This window comes from Mustela erminea, chromosome 2 (genome assembly GCF_009829155.1).
Source record: "Mustela erminea isolate mMusErm1 chromosome 2, mMusErm1.Pri, whole genome shotgun sequence".
Lineage (NCBI taxonomy): Eukaryota > Metazoa > Chordata > Mammalia > Carnivora > Mustelidae > Mustela > Mustela erminea.
Genome location: NC_045615.1, coordinates 159,275,611 through 159,294,946, shown reverse-complemented (window position 1 = coordinate 159,294,946; position 19,336 = coordinate 159,275,611). Strand labels below are relative to the sequence as shown.

Genomic DNA, 19,336 nt, shown 5'->3' with positions numbered 1-19,336 from the left:
ATATTATAATTAATGATGTTTATCTGTTATTAAACAATTGGTTCTACCTGCTGTCCTGCTATCATGTTATCTTGTTTTCCTTTTTCTTTAATTTTTTTAAGATTATTTATTTGAGAGAGAGTGCGCAAGCTTGGGGGAGGGGCAGGAGAGGCAGACTCCTTGCCCAGCAGGAAGCCTGACACGGTAACACGAATTCAATCCCAGGACCCCTCAGATCATGACCTGAGTTAAAGACAGATGCTTAACTGAGCCACCCAGGCGCCCTGATACCTTGTTTTCCTTTACAAAGCAATTGTGAGGATAGGTTTTTAGATATATGTGTATACATAATAGCTAAATAATATATAAAAGTTATTGGCTATTTTTTTTTATATTTGCTAAAATTTTTTAAGTGGACCTTATGTAGAACGAAGCCAGCTTTAGGTAGATTTACAGTTGTAAACTGGGTCCCAGGAGTCTGTGGTCTGAAAGTGAAACCCACCATTGTACTCAAAGCCTTTCATGATATCACCCCTCCCTGTACATTGTAGCCTCATCTACTACCTGTTCCCCAAATGCACCCTCCATTGCAACAATGTTATTTGCTCTTCCCTGGAGGTAGCGTGCTTTTCTAGGGCTTCATGCTTTTGCACAGGCCATTTCCTCCTCTTTACCATGTCTGCCCGGCAGATTCTTATTATCCATCAAGACTCAGCTCAAGCATTTTCTTCTCCGAGTTCTTTGCTCTAAACAGCATCAGGAACGCTCTCTGCACAGCTGTCGCCCTGTGTGCACGTCTGCTGCAGTATTTAGGTCATGTCACTGTATTCATTCGTTAACAAATTGTTCTCCCTCATTCAGACTGCGTAAGCACACTCGGGAAAAACTACAGCTTTATTAGGTGCTGAGATCATGTGCTATTGTATTATGTGCAGTGATGCAGAGATGAGGAAGGTAGGACTCATAAGGGGTTCGTAGACTTGAAGAGGATCTGGCATATAAACAGTGCTAATTCCTCACGGTAAGTGCACTCGTGAAGGGGGGACGGGTGGGTGGACGGATGGATGAAGCAGAGACACCGGTGAGGGAAAGAAACTGTGTCTTAATTCGTTTCCCCCGTCCATCCTCTGGCAGAAAATCTGACACTTGATTGGCTCCCAGTAAATATGTGTTACATCGCTAATAAATAACAGGGCTGTTTGGAGACTTGTGATATTTAGCACGAACCTCCTATGCAACAGGTGTGCTGGGTGCTGGATGTATAAAGATGGAAAAGATGTGGCCGTGTCTGCGTACACATGTACGGTCCGTGGCTGAGATAGTTAAATAGACAATGGAGGTAACCGTGAGATCTGTGCTGCAGTAGGGGAGGCAGTGACGCTAAAGCCAGTTGCTGCTGACGCTGCTTTTCATATTTGACTTTCCAGTAACACTTCACACAGGAGATTATCCGTGCCTCTTGAAGCACTCTTTTCTCCTGGAGAAACTCTTGATTTTCCTTGAGCTTATTTGCCTTCAGTTTCTTGTTCCAACAAAACCATCTGAAAACACTCAACAGTGAGCCCGTGGCTTCCGTTCCCATCTACATGCCAGTACATGCTCAGCTTATATTTCTAGTACGGACCTCTCCCCTTAGCTCTGCGCCAGTTAGTATACCCATGTATCTACTTGACATTTCTACTTGAAATGTTTCTGAGGCTCCGCCAACTTAGCCTTCCTAGCGGGATGCCTGAACTTCCCCCAAACTCACTCTTCTCCCACTGTCCCTTTCAACTATATGTGTGCCACCTTTACATAGTGGTACGATCCCATCTTGTTTCATTTATTCTTTTCCTACCCTCCAAACCCCCCATGTTGCATCTCCACTTCTTCATATCAGGGAGATCATATGATAGTTGTCTTTCTCTGATTGACTTACTTTGCTAAGCATAATACCCTCTAGTTCCATCCACATTGTCACAAATGGCAAGATTTCATTTCTTTTGATGGCTATATAGTATTCCATTGTGTACATATCCCACAACTTCTTTATCCATTCATCTGTTGATGGACATCTAGGTTCTTTCCATAGTTTGGCTATTGTGGACATTGCTGCTATAAACATTCGGGTGCACATGCCCCTTCGGATCACTACGTTTGTATCTTTAGGGTAAATACCCAGTAGTGTGATTCCTGGGTAGTTCTAATTTCATCTTTTTGAGGAACCTCCATACTGTTTTCCAGAGTGGTTGCACCAGGTTGCATTCCCACCAACAGTGTAGGAGGGTTCCCCTTTCTCCGCATCCTCGCCAGCATCTGTCATTTCCTGACTTAGTTAGTTTTAGCCATTCTGACTGGCATGAGGTGGTATCTCATTGTGGTTTTGATTTGTATTTCCCTGATGCCGAGTGATGTGGAGCACTTTTTCATGTGTCTGTTGGCCATCTGGATGTCTTCTTTGCAGAAATGACTGTTCAAGTCTTCTGCCCATTTCTTGATTGGATTTTTTGTTCTTTGGGTGTTGAGTTTGCTAAGTTCTTTATAGATTCTGGACACTAGTCCTTTATCTGATATGTCGTTTGCAAATATCTTCTGCCATTCTGTCAGTTGTCTTTTGGTTTTGTTAACTGTTTCCTTTGCTCTGCAAAAGCTTTTGATCTTAATGAAATCCGAATAGTTCATTTTTGCTCTTGCTTCCCTTGATTTTGGTGAGGTTCCTAGGAAGATGTTGCTGTGGCTGGGGTCGAAGAAGTTGCTGCCTGTGTTCTCCTCAAGGATTTTGATGGATTCCTTTCGCACATTGAGGTCCTCCATCCATTTTGAGTCTATTTTTGTGTGTGGTGTAAGGAAATGGTCCAATTTCATTTTTCTGCATGTGGCTGTCCAATTTTCCCAACACCATTTGTTGAAGAGGTTGTCTTTTTTCCATTGGATTATTCTTTCCTGCTTGTCGAAGATTAGTTGACCATAGAGTTGAGGATCCATTTCTGGGCTCTTTATTCTGTTCCATTGATCTATGTGTCTGTTTTTGTGCCAGTACCCTACTGTCTTGATGATAGCTTTGTAATAGAGCTTGAAGTCTGGAATTGTGATGCCACAAACTTCGGCTTTCTTTTTCAACATTCCTCTGGCTATTCGGGGTCTTTTCTGGTTCCATATAAATTTTAGAATCATTTGTTCCATTTCTTTGAAAAAAATTGATGATATTTTGATAGGGATTGCATTAAATGTGTAGATTGCTTTAGGTAGCATAGACATTTTCACAATATTTGTTCTTCCAATCCATAAGCATGGAACATTTTCCCATTTCTTTGTGCTTCCTCAATTGCTTTCATGAGTGCTTTATAGTTTTCTGAGTACAGATTCTTCGCCTCTTTGATTAGGTTTATTCCTAGGTATCTTATGGTTTTGGGTGCAATTGTAAATGGGATCGACTCTTTAATTTATCTTTCTTCTGTCTTGCTTTTGCTGCATAGAAATGCAACTGATTTCAGTGCATTTATTTTATATCCTGACACTTTACTTAATTCCTGTATGAGTTCTAGCAGTTTTGGAGTGGAGTCTTAGGGTTTTCCACATACAGTATCATACCATCTGCAAAGAGTGAGAGTTTGACTTCTTTGTTGATTCAGATGCCTTTTATTTCTTTTTGTTGTCTGATTGCTGAAGCTAGGACTTCTAGTACTATGTTGAAAAACAGTGGTGTTAGTGGACAGTCCTGCAATGTTCCTGACCTTAGGGGAAAAGCTGAGATCTTTTCACCATTGGGAATGATATTTGCTGTGGGTTTTTCATAGATGGCTTTGATGATATTAAGATATGTACCCTCTATCCCTACACTATGAAGAGTTTTGATCAAGAAAGGATGCTGTACTTCATCAAATGTTTTTTCAGCATCTATTAAGAGTATCATATGGTTCTTGTTCTTTTATTAAAGTATTGTGTCACACTCATTGATTTGCGGATGTTGAGCTAACCTTGCAGCCCTGGAATAAATCCCACTTGGTCATGGTGACTAATCATTTTAATGTACTGTTGGATCCTATTGTTCATCAGGGATATTGGTCTATAATTCTCCTTTTTGATAGGGACTTTGTCTGGTTTGGGGATATAGATAATGCTGGCCTCATGAGTTTGGAAGGTTTCCTTCCACTTCTTTTTTTTTGGAACAGTTTCAGGAAAATGGGTACTAATTCTTCTTTAAATGTTTGGTAGAATTCCCCTGGGAAACTGTCTGGTGCAAGGCTCTTGTGTTTTGGGAGATTTTTGATGACTGCTTCAATTGCCTTACTGGTTATGGGTCTGTTTCAGGTTTTCTATTTCTTCCTGGTTCAGTTTAGGTAGTTTATATGTTTCTGAGAATTTCTTCCAGATTGTCAAATTTGCTGGCATATAGTTGCTCATAATATGTTCTTATAATTGTTTTTATTTCTTTGGTGTTGGTTGTGGTCTCTCCTCTTTCATTCATGATTTTATTAATTTGGGTCCTTTCTCTTTTCTTTTTGATAAGTTTGGCTAGGGGGTTATTAATCTTATTCTTTCAAAGAACCAGCTCCTAGTTTCATTAATCTGTTCTACTATTTTTTGGTTTCTGTTTCATTGACTTCTGCTCTGATTTTTATTATTTCTCTTCTTCTGATGGGTTTGGGCATTATTTGCTCTTCTTTCTCCAGCTCCTTTAGGTGTAGTGTTATGTTGTGTATTTGAGAACTTTCTTGTTTCTTGAGAAAGGCTCAAATCACTGTATACTTTCCTCTCAGGACTGTCTTTGCTGTGTCCCAAAGATTTTGAACAGTTGTGTTTTCATTTTCATTTGTTTCTATGAATTTTTAAAATTCTTCTTTAATTTCCTGGTTGACCCATTCATTCTTTAGTATGATGCTCTTTTAGCCTCCATGTATTTGAGGTCTTTCCAACTTTCTTTTTGAAGATGAGTTCTAGTTTCAAAGCCTTGTGGTCTGAAAATATGCAGGGAATGATCCCAGTTTTTCGGTACTGGTTGAGACCTGATTTGTGACCCAGGATATGATCTATTCTAGAAAATGTTCCATGTGCACTAGAGGAGAGTGTGTAATCTATTGCTTTAGGATGGAATGTTTTGATTATATCTGTGATGTTCATCTGGTCCAAAATGTCATTTAAAGCCTTTATTTCCTTGTTGATCTTTTGCTTAGGTAATCTGTCCATTTCAGTGAGAGGGTTGTTAAAGTCCCCTACCATTACTGTATTATTGGCAATGTGTTTCTTTAATTTTGTTATTAATTGGTTTATATAATTGGCTGCTCCCATTTTAGGGACATAGATATTTAAAATTGTTAGACATTCTTGTTGGACAGACCCTTTAAGTATAATATAATGTCCTTCTTCATCTCTTATTATAGTCTTCAGCTTAAAATTTGTCCGATGGGAGGATTGCCACCCCAGCTTTCTTTTGATGTCCATTAGGATGGTAAATTGTTTTCCACCCCTTCATTTTAAATCTGGAGGTGTCTTTGTGTCTAAAATGAGTTTCTTATAGACAGCATATCTATGGGTCTTATTTATTATCCATTCTGATACCCTGTGTCTTTTGACTGGGGTATTTAGTCCATTTACATTTACAGTAACTATTGAAAGATATGAATTTAGTGCCATTGTATTGCCTGTAAGGTGACTGTTACTGTATATTGTCCCTGTTCCTTTTTGGTCTACTTTCAGGCTCTGTCTTTGCTTAGAGGACCCCTTTCAGTATTCCCTGTAATGTCAGTTTGGTGTTTACAAATTCTTTCAGTTTTTGTTTGTCCTGGAAACTTTTTATTTCTCCTCCTATTTTCAATGACAGCCTAGCTGGATATAGTATTCTTGGCTGCATATTTTTCTCATTTACTGCTCTGAATATACCATCCCATTCCTTTCTGGTCTGCCAGGTCTCTGTGGATAGGTATGCTGCCAATCTAATGTTTCTCCTGTTGTAGATTACAGACCTCTTGTCCCAAGCTGCTTTAAGGATTTTCTCTTTGTCTCTGAGACTTGAAAGTTTTACTATTAGATGATGTGGTGTTGACCTATTTTTTTTGATGGGGGGGGCAGATTCTCTGTGCCTCCTGGGTTTTGATGCATGTTTCCTTCTTCACATTAGGGAAATTCTCTGCTATAATTTTCTCCAGTATACCTTCTGCCCCCTCTCTCTCTTTCTTCTTCTTCTGGGATCCCAATTATTCTAATATTGCTTCATCCTATGGTATCACTTATCTCTCAAGTTCTCCACTCATGATCCAGTAGTTGTTTGTCTCTTTTTCTCAGCTTCTTTATTCTCCATCATTTCATCTTCTTTTATCACTAATTCTCTCTTCTGCATCATTTATCCTAGCAGAAAGAGCCTCCATTTTTTATTGTGCTTCATTAATAGCTTTTTTAAAATTTCAACTTGGTTAGATTTTTGTTCTTTTATTTCTCCAGAAAGGGATTTTATTCCCCAGAAAGGGATTCTCTAGTATCTTCTATGCTTTTTCCAAGTCCTTCTAGTGTCTGTATGATCATCATTCTGAACTCTAGTTCTTATATATTACTAAGTCCATATTGAGTAGGTCCTCAGCAGTCGGTACTGCCTCTTCTCCTTTTCTTTGAGGTGAGTTTTTCCACCTTGTCGTTTTGTCCAGAGAAGAATAGATGAATGAGAGAACAAAATGCTCTAAGGGTAACAACTCCAGAAAAGTATACACTAACCAAATCAGACATAAAACATAGGAGAGAAGAAAGGGGAAAACAATTTATATATAACCAAAAGAATATACATACACATATACATAGATAGATAACTAAAAGAATTTGCAAACACCAAATCAGACTCACAAGAAATATTGAAAGGGGTCCTCTAAGCAAAGAGAGAGCCTAAAAGTAACAGACCAGAAAGGAACAGAGACAATATACAGTAACAGTCACCTTACAGGCAATACAATGGCACTAAATTCATATATATATATGTATATTTAGGCTGGTGAATAGAACAGACCCACACACTTGACTTTGGGTGTGTTTTGGTCTGTTAGAAGAAACTGCGCCCCAAAATTTTAAAGAAAGAAAAACTTATGCGTGTATAGAAATAAGGGCAAACATGATGAAGGGATCAAATATGACTGCAAAGATGAAAATTTAAAATGATTTTTAAAAAGGAATTGATAAGCAGGTGATTGAAAAAAGAAAGAAAAAAAAAGGAGAGAATATGATTAGGCTGGAGACTAGAACAAAGCCATAGGCTAGATGTAGAATATATTTTGGTCTGTTAGAAGAAACTGTATCCCAAAATTTTAAAGAAAGAAAAACTTACATGTACACAAAAAATAAGGTTAAATACAATGAAGGAATAGAATATGAGTGTAAAAATGACAATTAAAAAAGATTTTTTAGAAGGTTTTAAGATAGATAGGGGTGCCTAGATGGCTCAGTGGGTTAAAGCCTCTGCCTTCGGCTCAGGTCATGATCTCAGGGCCCTGGGATCGAGCCCCACATTAGGCTCTCTGCTCAGCGGGGAGCCTGCTTCCCTCTCTCTCTCTGCCTGCCTCTCAGCCTACTTGTGATCTCTCTCTGTCAAATAAATAAAATCTTTAAAAAAAGAAATAAAAGGTGTTAAGATAAAATAGGAAAGAGGAAAAATTTTTAAAAATGAAAAAAAATGGCAATTTAAAAAATTTAATTTGGGGGCGCCTGGGTGGCTCAGTGGGTTAAAGCCTCTGCCTTCAGCTCGGGTCATGATCCCAGGATTCTGGGATTGAGCCCCGTGTCAGGCTCTCTGCTAAGCAGGGAGGCGGCTCTCTCTCTGCCTGCCTTTCTGCCTACTTGCGATCTCTGTCTGTCAAATAAATAAAATCTAAAAATAAATAAAAATAAATAAAAAAATTTAATTTTGAAAGACTAAAGGATCATGGGAAAGAAGCCATGAATTCTATGTGCTGTATTCCCCTAGCCCCGTTCTCTTTGATGGGTAAACTTGGTCTTGGCTGGATGATCTTGCTGATGAGGGATCTCTTGCAGTGATTCTGGGACATCTTTGTCCAAGGTGGAATTGCACCGCCCTTGCTGGGGGCCAGGCTAAGCAATCTGCTCAAGTTTGCTCTTGGTAGCTTTTGTTCCCTGAATACTTTTTGTACAGCTTTGGAGGATGAGAATTAAAATGGCAGCGTCCCAATCTCCGCCCCGGAGGATCTGAGAGCTTAGGGACCCCCTCTTCAGTGCGCCCTTAGAGTGAAGCAGTCAGTCCCTCCTATCTCCCTGGTCTCCAGCTGCGCTCCAAGCCCACACAGCCTGTGACTGAGCATTTCTGTCTCTGGTACACAGCCCTGTTTGGAGTCTCCAAACCCAGCAGATTCCCCAGGCACACTCCTGCTCGGCTCCTCCCTGTGGAGAAAGGCAGGGGTGGGGGTGTCTCCCTGGATTTGCAACTTAGTGGGGTCCCTGCTTAAAAAGTAGTGGCCCGACTGCGCATCTGGATCACAGTTCAAGGTAACCTGAGCTGAGCGCACCCCTCATCTCTGTCTCTACAGCCGGCTTCCCCGCTCTGACACCTGGGAGCTCTGCCACCCTGAGACACCCCTGGTCTCTCTGTCCCCTGCGGCTCCTGAGACCACGCTGTTCCCATGAGGGCTCCACCCCCACTTAGCCACTGGAGTGACGTCCCTCCGTGGAGCAGGCTTCTAAAAGTCGTGATTTTGTGCTCCGCTGCTCTACCGCTTGCCTGGAGCTGGCCCCTCCCCCCAGCGGTCTCTGTCTCCATATATGGCCTCAGATTCACTTCTCCGCATGTCTTACCTTCCAGAAAGTGGTCGCTTTTCTGTTCCCAAGAATTGCTGCTCTTCTTTTCTTTGATCTCCTGTTGAGTTTGTAAGTGTTCGGAATGGTTTGATAACTATCTAGCTGAATTCCTGGGACCAGAGGGAATTTAGGTCGCTGCCACCGCCATCTCGCTCCTCCCTCCAAATCTCGTGTATCCTTGTTACCCCTTCCCTGGTGCCACTTTATCACCAAGTCTGTCCAGTTCTCAGATCTGTTCCCATTTCCTCGACTGCCATCCAAAGTTCAGACTGGACTGTAAAGAAAAGATAAAGGACCTTAACCTTACATTGACTATATAAACATTGTCAATTGCAAAACCAGCTAGGATCCTATTACACTTCCTCTCCTGTGTAGTGTTTTTTTCCCTAAGATTTTATTTATTTATTTGAGAGAGAATGAATGAGAGAGAGAGCACAAGCAGGTGGGGGGAGGGCAGAGAGAGAGCGGGAAAGCAGACTCCCTATTGAAGGAACCCTTTGTGGGACTCAATCCCAAAACCCTAGGATCATGGCCTGAGCTGAAGGTAGATGCTTAACTGATTGAATCACCTAGGTTTCCGCTTTTCTGATAGTTATTGTCTTTCTTTTTCCTAATGCTGTGTGCCTTTATTATTGTATATATTTATATATATTTTTAAAGAACTATCATGTATGTTTTCTCTTAAATTCTTCTTCTTCTTTTTTTTTTAAAGATTTTATTTATTTATTTGACAGACAGAGATCACAAATAGGCAGAAAGGCAGGTAGAGAGAGAGTAGGGGAAGCAAGCTCCCCACTGAGCAGAGAGCCCGACTCAGGACCCTGGGATCACGACCCAAGCCAAAGGCAGAGGATTTAACCCACTGAGCCACCCAGGCGCCCATTAAATTCTTCTTTGATCCATGACTTTTCAGGAGTCTTCTGTCCTGTTTTCTAGCCTAGGTGAGTTTCTTAGGTCCATGTATAACTGTTTTCTTGTCATTGCTTTCCGAATTGGATCCAAGATATCCAGGATTCACTGTTTTCTCTCATCCTTTTTCTTGATCTACTTCTTCATTTAATCAAAGCCCATCTTTAGAAACTCACAAGGACTATGTGCACACATTTTATGGATCTTTGCATTCTGAGAATGACTTTAGCTGGGTGATGTTGAAAGTCATTTGTTTTTAGTCCTTTAAAAATACTGTGTCCTTGCATTTTGCATTGCTACTGAGAAGCAGGTGTCAGTCTGACACTTGCTCCTTTGCTTTTACTTAATCGAGGTTTGTCTTTGGAAGCTTTAGAGTCTTCTGTCTCTGAAAATCCCCACAATGTGTTCAGGTGTGGATTTTGGCTTTTTCATTCATTGTGCTAGGGATTTAGTGGATCCTTTGGTCTTCAGATTTGTACTTTTCAGCTTGGAGGAATTCAGTTTTTTCTTTGATAGTTTCATTCCCTTGTTTTCTCAGGTCTCTCTTTCTGCAGGTCTGTCAAATGTCATCTCCTAGGTTATATCTCTAAATCTCTTACCTTTACTTTCAAAAGTTACTTATTTTTCCTGCTTTGACTTGACTCCTAACATTTCTATTACAACTTTTTAGTGTGGAAGCATATTTTTAAATTCCAAGAACTCAACTCTTCTCACTTGATCTCTTCTTTGGAATCATGTTTTGTTCTTACTTTACAGCTGTGAAGTCTTTCAAATCTCACTGCACATACAAATTTTCAGAAGTGGTCTTCTTCTGCTGCATTACTTTGTTTCTTTGGATCATTTTTCTCTGGTGCTTGCTGCTTTGTTTAATCTTGGTCTCTGTGTTTCATTTTATAATCTTCCTTCAGGTGTCCAGCGGTGTCTGTTGGTTGTTTGGTTGGTTTTTGTTCATACTCAAGGATGATCAGTAAAAAAGCTGATGCCAGACTCTCTATCAATAGGCAGAATTTGATGGCTTTGCTTTGGGATGATCACGTGGTATCACTTGTTATGCTGGGAGGTCTCTCAGTACCTGATTTTTAGGGATCTTAGTGAATTTCTTTGTAGTAGAACACCTTGACTTTTGGGTGGTGGTTGTCCGCTGTCAAGTTTTTAAGTGGGATGGAGTGGGGATTTACTCTTCTGTATCAAAAATTGTAACCAATTTTCCTGTTTTAAAAAATAAAGCTTCTTTCTATCCCTATCTTGAGGTAGAAGTCTGATTTGTTTTAGAAATAGTGTATTGGTTATTAAGAATACATTTAAAAGGGACCAAGCTTGAGACAGTGAGACTAGATAAGGTAGTTCAGCATCCTAGGTGAGAAATGATTAATTAGGCACTGTAGTATGGTAAAAGGAGAAGGAAGTACACATAAAAATAAATTAATGATATATGGATTTTTGGAAATTATTACAAATTTCCTAATAATTTAAGGAAATACATCCCTCTGGTAGAGGCTGATTTGCATGGCATTTCTTTTTCTTTCAGAGCAATGAATTGCATGAGAAACAGAAGTTTTACTTACGGCAGTCGGTCATTGATTTGCAAACAAAACTTCAAGAGATGCAGATGGAGAGAGACGCCATGGCTGACATCAGGTTGGGTGTCCTTACCTAAAATTATTTTAAGGTTTTACTCTTTGTAGTATATAACTACTTGTGTGAATATGAATTTTTACAATATTATTTCTTCCCTTTCACTTCTCTCATAGACGAAGGGAGAGTCAATCCCAGGAGGATTTAAGAAATCAGCTTCAAAACACAGTTCATGAACTCGAAGCTGCCAAGTGCCTTAAGGAGGACATGCTGAAAGACAGCAGCGCGCAGATAGAACAGCTGAGAAAGATGATGCTCGGCCACGAGGGGGTGCTTCAGGAAATCCGCTCCGTCCTCGCCGACTTCGAAGAAGCCTCAGGCAAGAAAATATACGAACACGACAGCGTGTCTACGCTCCACTTCCGCAACATGGGCTCGGCTATTAGTAAAATCCTAAGAGAATTAGACACAGAGATTTCTTATCTTAAAGGGAGGATATTTCCAGTAAGTGGTGAGAACACTATTCAATTTTATATTAAAATCCATTAAGAGAATAGTATTAGGCATATAATTTTTCAAGTTCTTATAAGTAAGCCAAGTTCTCATTTTTGTTCTCTAAAATAATAGTTATTTCTACAAGAGTACTTTGTCTCAGTACTTTAAGGGAACTAGCTTGATTTGCCTGTATGGCCTCATGAGAGTGTAACCAACCAAAGTAAACTAATAAAATACAGTGATAGAATGTATCTGGTTTCAGTACTACTTCTATTTGCTTCTTTCTGAAGTGTCCTTTTAGGGATGCCTGGGTGGCTCAGTCAGTTAAGTATCTGCCTTCAGCTCATGATCCCAGGGTCCTGGGATAGAGTCCCACGTTGGGCTCCCTGCTCAGCAGGGAGTCTGCTTTGCCATCTGCCCCTCCCTTCTGCTTAGGCACACAAGCGCACTCAGTCTCTTTCTCTATGACAAGTAATAAATAAATAACATGTTTAAAAACAATAAAGTGGTCCTTCAGTTGGAAAATCTCCAGCTTTTTCAAGATGTAGATTTACCAGTCTGTAAATCAACATCTCTTTTTTGTAACTAGGTAGAGGACCAGCTTGAAGCACTGAAGTCTGAATCACAGAATAAAATAGAATTGCTTCTTCAACAGCATCAAGATAGGTGGGTTTCTGGCTGAAGTATGGAAAGTCATAGTGAACTAAACCATAGGTTTATAATTCCTCATCAGGAATTCCAAAATCAAAAATGTTCTGAAATGAAAGTTTTCTTCCTTGGTTTGTGGCAAGGGAAAATTTTCCTGACACTTATTTAAAAGGTTCAGGAAGACTTTAATCAAGGCTTCTGTAGTAGGGGTTCTGTGTTGGGGGGAAAAGATGAGACTCAGCTCTCCTAATACAACCAAGAAAGTAGGGATTTACAGCCAAGGAACAGGTGAGTGGGGCAGCGGAGCCATCACAGGTGGAGGGATTCTTACTAAACAGATTCAGCGAGATTCCTGCTAAGCCTGGGCAGGCCAGGGTGGTTGGAGGAGGGGCTGATGGGTGCCAAGGTCAAGGCCTACAATAGGATTCAGAGGAGCCTGACTAAAGCTTTGTCAAGGAGAGAGTCTTTGTAAGTCATTTGTTGGCAAAACCTGGTCTGAGTTTAATGTAAAGCTTTATGATAGAAAATCTTTATGATTTAGTGTGAATATTTAAAAACCTATTGTTGTATTTGTAATATGTTTGGCTTTGAGGAAATGTCCCCACATGTGTCTCATAATATATAGTACTTGTAACTTATTACACTGTAAAATTTTTTTAAAAAAATCTGAATTCTAAAACTTAAAATGAGCAGCATATTCAAAGTCAAAGCAGAATACTAAATTTGAGAGCGTTTGAAAATTTGAAAATCATTACTTTCTAGAATAACTTGTAGTCAAGCAAAATCTTATATACCAAATAATGAACATCACACATGTTCTTTTTATAGGATTGAGCAGTTAATAAGTGAGCATGAAATTGAGATAACGGGCCTTACCGAGAAAGCCAGCAGTGCTCGAAGCCAGGCCAGTAGCATCCAGAGTCAGCTGGAAATCATTCAGTACGTGTGTCCCGCTAGTTTGAAACTGGTATTCATAATCCTCATTTTAGATATTCCATTTTCATGAATGTTCTGTTCTAAAGTCTTTTAAAATTTGCTTTAAAATTTTTACTTTGCTTTTGCTTTAAAATTTACTTTCTTAGGAGAAAGTAAAACTTCTCTAACATTTAAATGGATGGGAAGGATTACGCGAAGATGATGTCACGTGACCACGACGCAGTATTATTGCCCTAAGTGAGAACAGCTTGCGTGGGGTGGGGGTTAGAGTGACAAGGTCAGCATCAGGACAGGACTCCAGGCATGACCCAGGCCCGCCCTAGGAGGCCAGCCAAGCCCGCGGCCGTAATGGGTGGAGATATTTCCTTCGAGAGTAGGAAACGGAAGAGCAGCTGGACGTTCCTGAGGCTTTTCTCCTCCTTTGTGTAAAAGTACTTTACACAGCAGGCACTGCTTTTGGTGTGTTTCTCTGCCTGTGACCTAGAGGGGCGTGAGGTAGTGACGCCTCCGTCTACGTCTCCCTCCCCTGCTGGCACACCGAGTGTGCTGTGACTGCCTTTCTAAAGGCCACGGTCACTAGGAGTAGCACGTCCCGTCGGCCCACAAGCTCCTGGCCTTTCTGAGAGGACGGGGCACGGGCATGTTGGGCTCAGTCTCTCTCGATCCTTCCCAGGTGGTGCCCCGGACATGTTGTGCTCAGGAGCAGTGGGATGGGGCCTGTGCCGTCTGCACGCCAGGGCTTAGATGCCAATTCCCTGTAAGGCTGTCCTCACCGGCCAGGGGCTGGGCAGGAGCACATCACGTGGGCCCGTGGCGCGGTGCGGCCGAGGCCTGTGGGCAGCGGCCGCCTCGCCACCCCGTGTTCTCTACTAGCGGGAAAGAAAAAGCAGTATTATTGCACCCATTTGGGCCTCTCGGAATTGGGTGTTTTAAACATTGTTCATATTACAACTGATAGGATTAATCAAAACCACATACATTATATATGGGTATGTGTAAATATATATATATAAAATATAGATGTATACACATAAGTAATTTTATAACTTGAGCTTACACGTATTGAAACTTCCTACAGGGGCATTTTCAATATACCAAAGTAGAGAGAAATAGTACAAATGAAACAAATGAACCTAATACACACTGTCTAGCTGCAGCACTTAGCAGAATGGTTGAGCTGAAGCTTTTGAGAAGCTATTTTGGAAAAATAAAAGTCTTTTGACCTAGTTATATGATGTAAAAGAACTAGTGGCCGTGTCTAAGTGCTGGCGTGCGCGTAGATTTCACACTTCTGCTTAGTTTGCTGTTTGCTTTTATCCCCTTTTCAAACTCTTCTTAGAGAACAAGCAAGAAACCAGAATTCAATGTATATGCGTCAGCTCAGCGATCTGGAATCTACTGTTTCTCAGCTACGTTCTGAGTTAAGGGAAGCCAAAAGGATGTACGAAGACAAGGTGAGGTCAGATTTGGCCGTCCACACACTATTCTGCACAGATTCAGTTCCAAATTTTTAATAGTTTATTTGAAAATGAGGCATCAGAGTAATGTCAAATTAAAAGCAGCTTTTAAGATGGAGCAGGAGTTTGCCAAATATCTATATGTTAAATCACAAATGATTTTTAAAGAGGGCTTGCGATGTGATGGGCTCTGGGTGTTATATGCTACTGATGAATTATTGAACGCTACATCTGATGAAAAATTATAAATAATTTTAATTCAAATTATTTGCCCAAATTAATTCATTTGTGGAAAAAAAAGTTTTGCATACTTCAAGTAAGTTTCTAAAAAAATAAGTTAAAAATAAGAACGCTTAAATTTTTTGTACAGGCTTAGCTCTAACAAACATTTTGGAACGGGGCAGTCTCCCTACTACTCAGTACTTGAGGGCCTACCTCTCAGATCTTACTTCAACTCCCAGATTTAATCACCATGTGGCTGGCAAACCGAATTAATAAGTTTAGTCTAAATAAAAAATAATTGGGATGATAAATCTGCGACTTTCATCACACAATTTCTCTTAAACCCTTTAAAAACTTCAAAATTTGATATTCTGTTGTTTTTATTCTCTCACTTTCCATAGCTAAAGAGGAGAAGTTCGCTATGGTTATCCACCACTTACCCAGGGCTTTTTTGTTGTTAATCGCAAGCATGTGTAAAGCAGTAGAGACCCTAAGAAACAAGCAGAGGGCTCCCATTCAGAGGCGCGGGCGTTCTCCACTCCCTGTGGGAGGGGTGCCCGCCGTCCTGCCTGCTTCCCCGGGGCAGCCCAGTTCACACCAGCGATGCCTGTGCCCTGCTTTGTGAACACCACCTTTCCTCTCCAAATTGACTCCGTTTGGAAGACAAACTCTAATACAGAGAGCCCCCTGCTCTAACCATCACTTTTAGCCCCCTTCTCACACCGAGCTGATTTGGAAGAAATAGAATATAAGGAAGTTAACAGATTTCCTCTAAAAAAAACTGCCCCGTTCTACAGGGGAACAGGACAAGAAAAAAGCTTCCCATGGGAAGAAGCAGCTGACTAGCGCAGCTCTGATTCTTCCAGACGTTTGCCCTCCCTCGGGCAGCTTCCTTCAGGGGCCCCTGTTAGTCCTGTGATGGCCACAGGAGGGGGCTCTTCCCCCTCAGCTCTCCAGTTCAAGCCCAGAATGTGAAACCTCAACCTTCATTCCCTGCGGCACCGCTAAAATCATTTAGACAGCACTTTACTGAAGTCTGAACAATAAAGAGTATGTGAAACCACATAACCTCAGTTACGAGATTTGGATCCCCTGCCACAGTGGCTTTCCAGCATTTTTGATCACTACCCACAGCAAGAAATAGCTACTTTAGGCTCTGCTACACACATAGGACTGAGGCAAGTTTCTTAGAACAATGTTTATTTACTCCTGTCACGTGGGAGATCCTGGCTCTTTGTTCTCTTCAGATGCTGGTTTGATACCGACTGAACTAATAATACTGGCAGGTGGCGGTTTGCATAGGACTCCTGTCCTAGAAGGGATTTAGCTCTTAGCCCAAATCCTTTGTCAAGGTCATTTCCGACACCCTGCCGCGTATAAGGGTAGCCTTCAGGAAGCTTAGACTGTTTTAAAGGCTAAACCAAGAAGCAGAAGCCCAAAGAGAAATATTTGTTCTTTTCTGCTTCTCCAAGGCCTGCTTTTTGTGGTCTAATTTCTTTTCTCAGGGCGAGCTTTCCCCCTGAAGATTGATAGTAGGAATGGCACCCCTTTCTAGGCAGACCAGGCCTGCCCCAGATCAAGAGGTCTTGATCCCGCCCCGCAGGATGGGGATGCTTCCAGTGCAGCAGGGGGTGAAGGAGGCTCTGGTAGTCAGTCTCCTAGAGGTGGGCACCTTGGCAAAAGTGAGCACGGGCAGTCCGACAGCGAGAGAGGAAATGGGGGAGCTGGTGTGCTCTAGTCCACCACAGTGACTGAGACTCAGCACTGTTCAACCTGTTTTGAAAAGGTTAACTATTTGTTGTTTATTGACAAATTAAACCCTTTGAAAAGCTGTGACGTCCTAAGCAAAACTCAGCTCACTTGTGTCTTCTTACCTAATTTGAAAGAGCTCTAGCTCTCCTTGGTAATGGTGCTTGGAAAAGGGACACCCCCCCCCCCCCCACTAAGCTAGCACCATTGTTCGCTAACCGCACCGTCAATATACTGCGCCACTCAGCTCTGAATTTGAGCCTGGGGGGAAATTCTAACGAATACTCAATACAGGACAGCTAAAGAACACACAAACAGCTTTTGAGTTTTTATAAACTTTTATCTCTCTGGCATGTAGAAGCATAAGCATCCAGAGGAATGACTGCAGCCTTTTGCATATGAATGTTGTGAGGCTATATGGTTATATGGTTATATGTGAGGATATATGGTTTTATATATATATATATGGATATATGATGATACAGACAGATAGGATGTTAAAATCATTATCTTATTTTGCTCTGATGTAAATAGTGGATCACCAATACTTTTGTCAGTCTTAAATAGACAACATTTAATAAAAATAAGGGGGACATATTACATCAGCTGCTTCTAATCTAGGTTGGTGAGATTCATAGCAACATTGAAAGCGTGGAGTTGGCAGCAAGGTGGTGGTTAACTACGCTCTTACTAGGAACTCCCTCTAGTCAGGGAGCACTGAGAGGAGATTATCCTGTCAGGTTAATACAGACTTGAATGTACTTTGGACTGAAATGTCATCAATATATATGAAAAATCAAGCTAGTTAACAAAAGGATTCCATTTGGAAGTCATGAAATATTCCATTGTTATGAAATGTTTTTGTTATAATGAATATAACGTCTAAAAACCACAAATCCTTGTTTTAATTTCTTGCATTTTCATATACCTTGACTTTACATTGCTAAAATAAAAAATAAAATAGATTTTATTAGTGACTGTATTAGTATATACTACCCAAATAACATTAAGGAAAAAAAATCAAAGAAGATAACACATAAAAGCTATGATTAAAAGTGGGAACTTTGTGAGAAGAAACTTAGAAGAGTGTGTTGATACTACGCATCAACATATTTTATGAGAAACAGTATTAGTATTTTCATCTGAGGTCAGACTCCTTCAGAAAAAAAGTCCTTATTATTTAAAAGAATTGATGATGTGATAGGTCTGAGCAAAACTTTTCCAACTAGAAAACATAAATTGTCCTTTAGGAAGGCAGTGTGTGTCTTCAGATTAACAAAATATTTTCATACCGATGAAAATAGAGACTGTGTTTCAAAGAAAATTGTAGATGTAGCTGTTGTAGCTTACCAACATGTGCTACTGTAATGCTTTTTTCTATTCTTCTCTTCCCATTTTAGGAGAACCTCCAGAATTCCCCTTTACGAACTTGGACCAGTAGAAGCTGTCACTATTGGCTCTGTAGATTTGGCTTTACTCTTAACTTTCGCTTTTTGACAACAAAACTGTCTCATGATCTGGATTCTCAGTTTATATTTCCTACTTTGAAAGCATTTGGGGCTGAATTTCACATTCAAAAAGTAAACATTTAGTAGCACTGGCCGGAGCTATATCCTGTGCAGGAAAGTCTGTGCAGACCTCTTGCGCAGTCTGCCAACGCACTCCCGTGCTGACCCACAGCACCGCTCGGTACCCGATGTCTGTGTCATCTTTCTGGGCACAGAAAACAGGAGATACAATTCGGCTTGATTGGTAATGTCTCTAAAATCACTGTCAAGATTTGAATGAGATCAAAATACTTACTTGTTCAGTGATCCAAAACAGAAAGTAGATTCATAGATGGTGAAAGGGAAAACCAGTGCTGCTATTGGAAAAGAAAAGAAAAAGAAAAAAACCTTTATTACATATCTCGGCTGTCAGTCTCTATTCTGGACGTTTCAGAAGGCTTTGTAGTGTCCGGTACAGCTGTTTGCTCAGCTCAGCTGCTACTTCAGTGGTTTTCCCTTTCACTCTCCATTTCTCTTCTTGATTGATGAAGTGACAGAAGTATCTCTTCTCGAAAAAGTGAAAGGTAAAAGCAGAGCTATAGCAGTTGAGTCAGTACTGACAACTACAAAGCCAATGTTCCTGCAGGGGTCTGGAGGAACTTCTGACGCTTGATAAACTTAGGTGGGAAGATGGGACTTGGCTCTTTGCTTTTTCCGTGTTCTTTTCTTTCTTTTCTTTTTCAAATTTTGGTCTCCTGAATTTTTACCCTCCAGTCTGATGGTATCAAAGGGTGACCCAGGACTTCTTAAAAAAATGAAAATGGACAAAATAGCAGGTCTTGATTTAAGCTTTTGAAACACATGGACAAATACTTTGCTCAAAGAGAAAATAATTTTTTTGCCAGGTTTGGACTAGAAAATGTTTTAGTCATGTGAGTAACTCTTCACACTGAAGGTGTTCTTGTTAATTTTATAGCTCAGAATGGGGTTTCTTCGACCATATTTTGTTTCCAAAAACAGGTGGAAATTATAGAATTTCAGCTTTATTAATACTGTTCTTCTCAGGTAAAAAGCTATTAGACACAGAATTAAAAGGACTTTGAAAGATTATCT

At 40.5% G+C, this 19,336-nt stretch overlaps 1 protein-coding gene across 22 annotated transcripts in view; it reads left to right on the top strand.

The window, feature by feature from the left end:
* Window positions 1–19,336, top strand: part of CCDC158 (coiled-coil domain containing 158) — a 93,829-nt gene that overhangs the window by 22,219 nt on the left and 52,274 nt on the right. For 21 of the 22 annotated variants that reach the window (XR_004283505.1, XM_032334635.1, XM_032334652.1 and 18 more), the window contains 5 exons: window positions 11,183–11,292; window positions 11,406–11,733; window positions 12,314–12,390; window positions 13,201–13,311; window positions 14,648–14,762. Coding sequence is in view for 21 of the 22 variants with exons in the window: in XM_032334635.1 (XP_032190526.1) it covers window positions 11,183–11,292; window positions 11,406–11,733; window positions 12,314–12,390; window positions 13,201–13,311; window positions 14,648–14,762 (741 nt within the window). In the remaining variant the exon portion in view is untranslated. Of the gene's footprint in view, window positions 1–9,646; window positions 9,687–11,182; window positions 11,293–11,405; window positions 11,734–12,313; window positions 12,391–13,200; window positions 13,312–14,647; window positions 14,763–19,336 lie in introns of those variants that run through there. The other variant, XM_032334654.1, reaches the window with a different exon arrangement.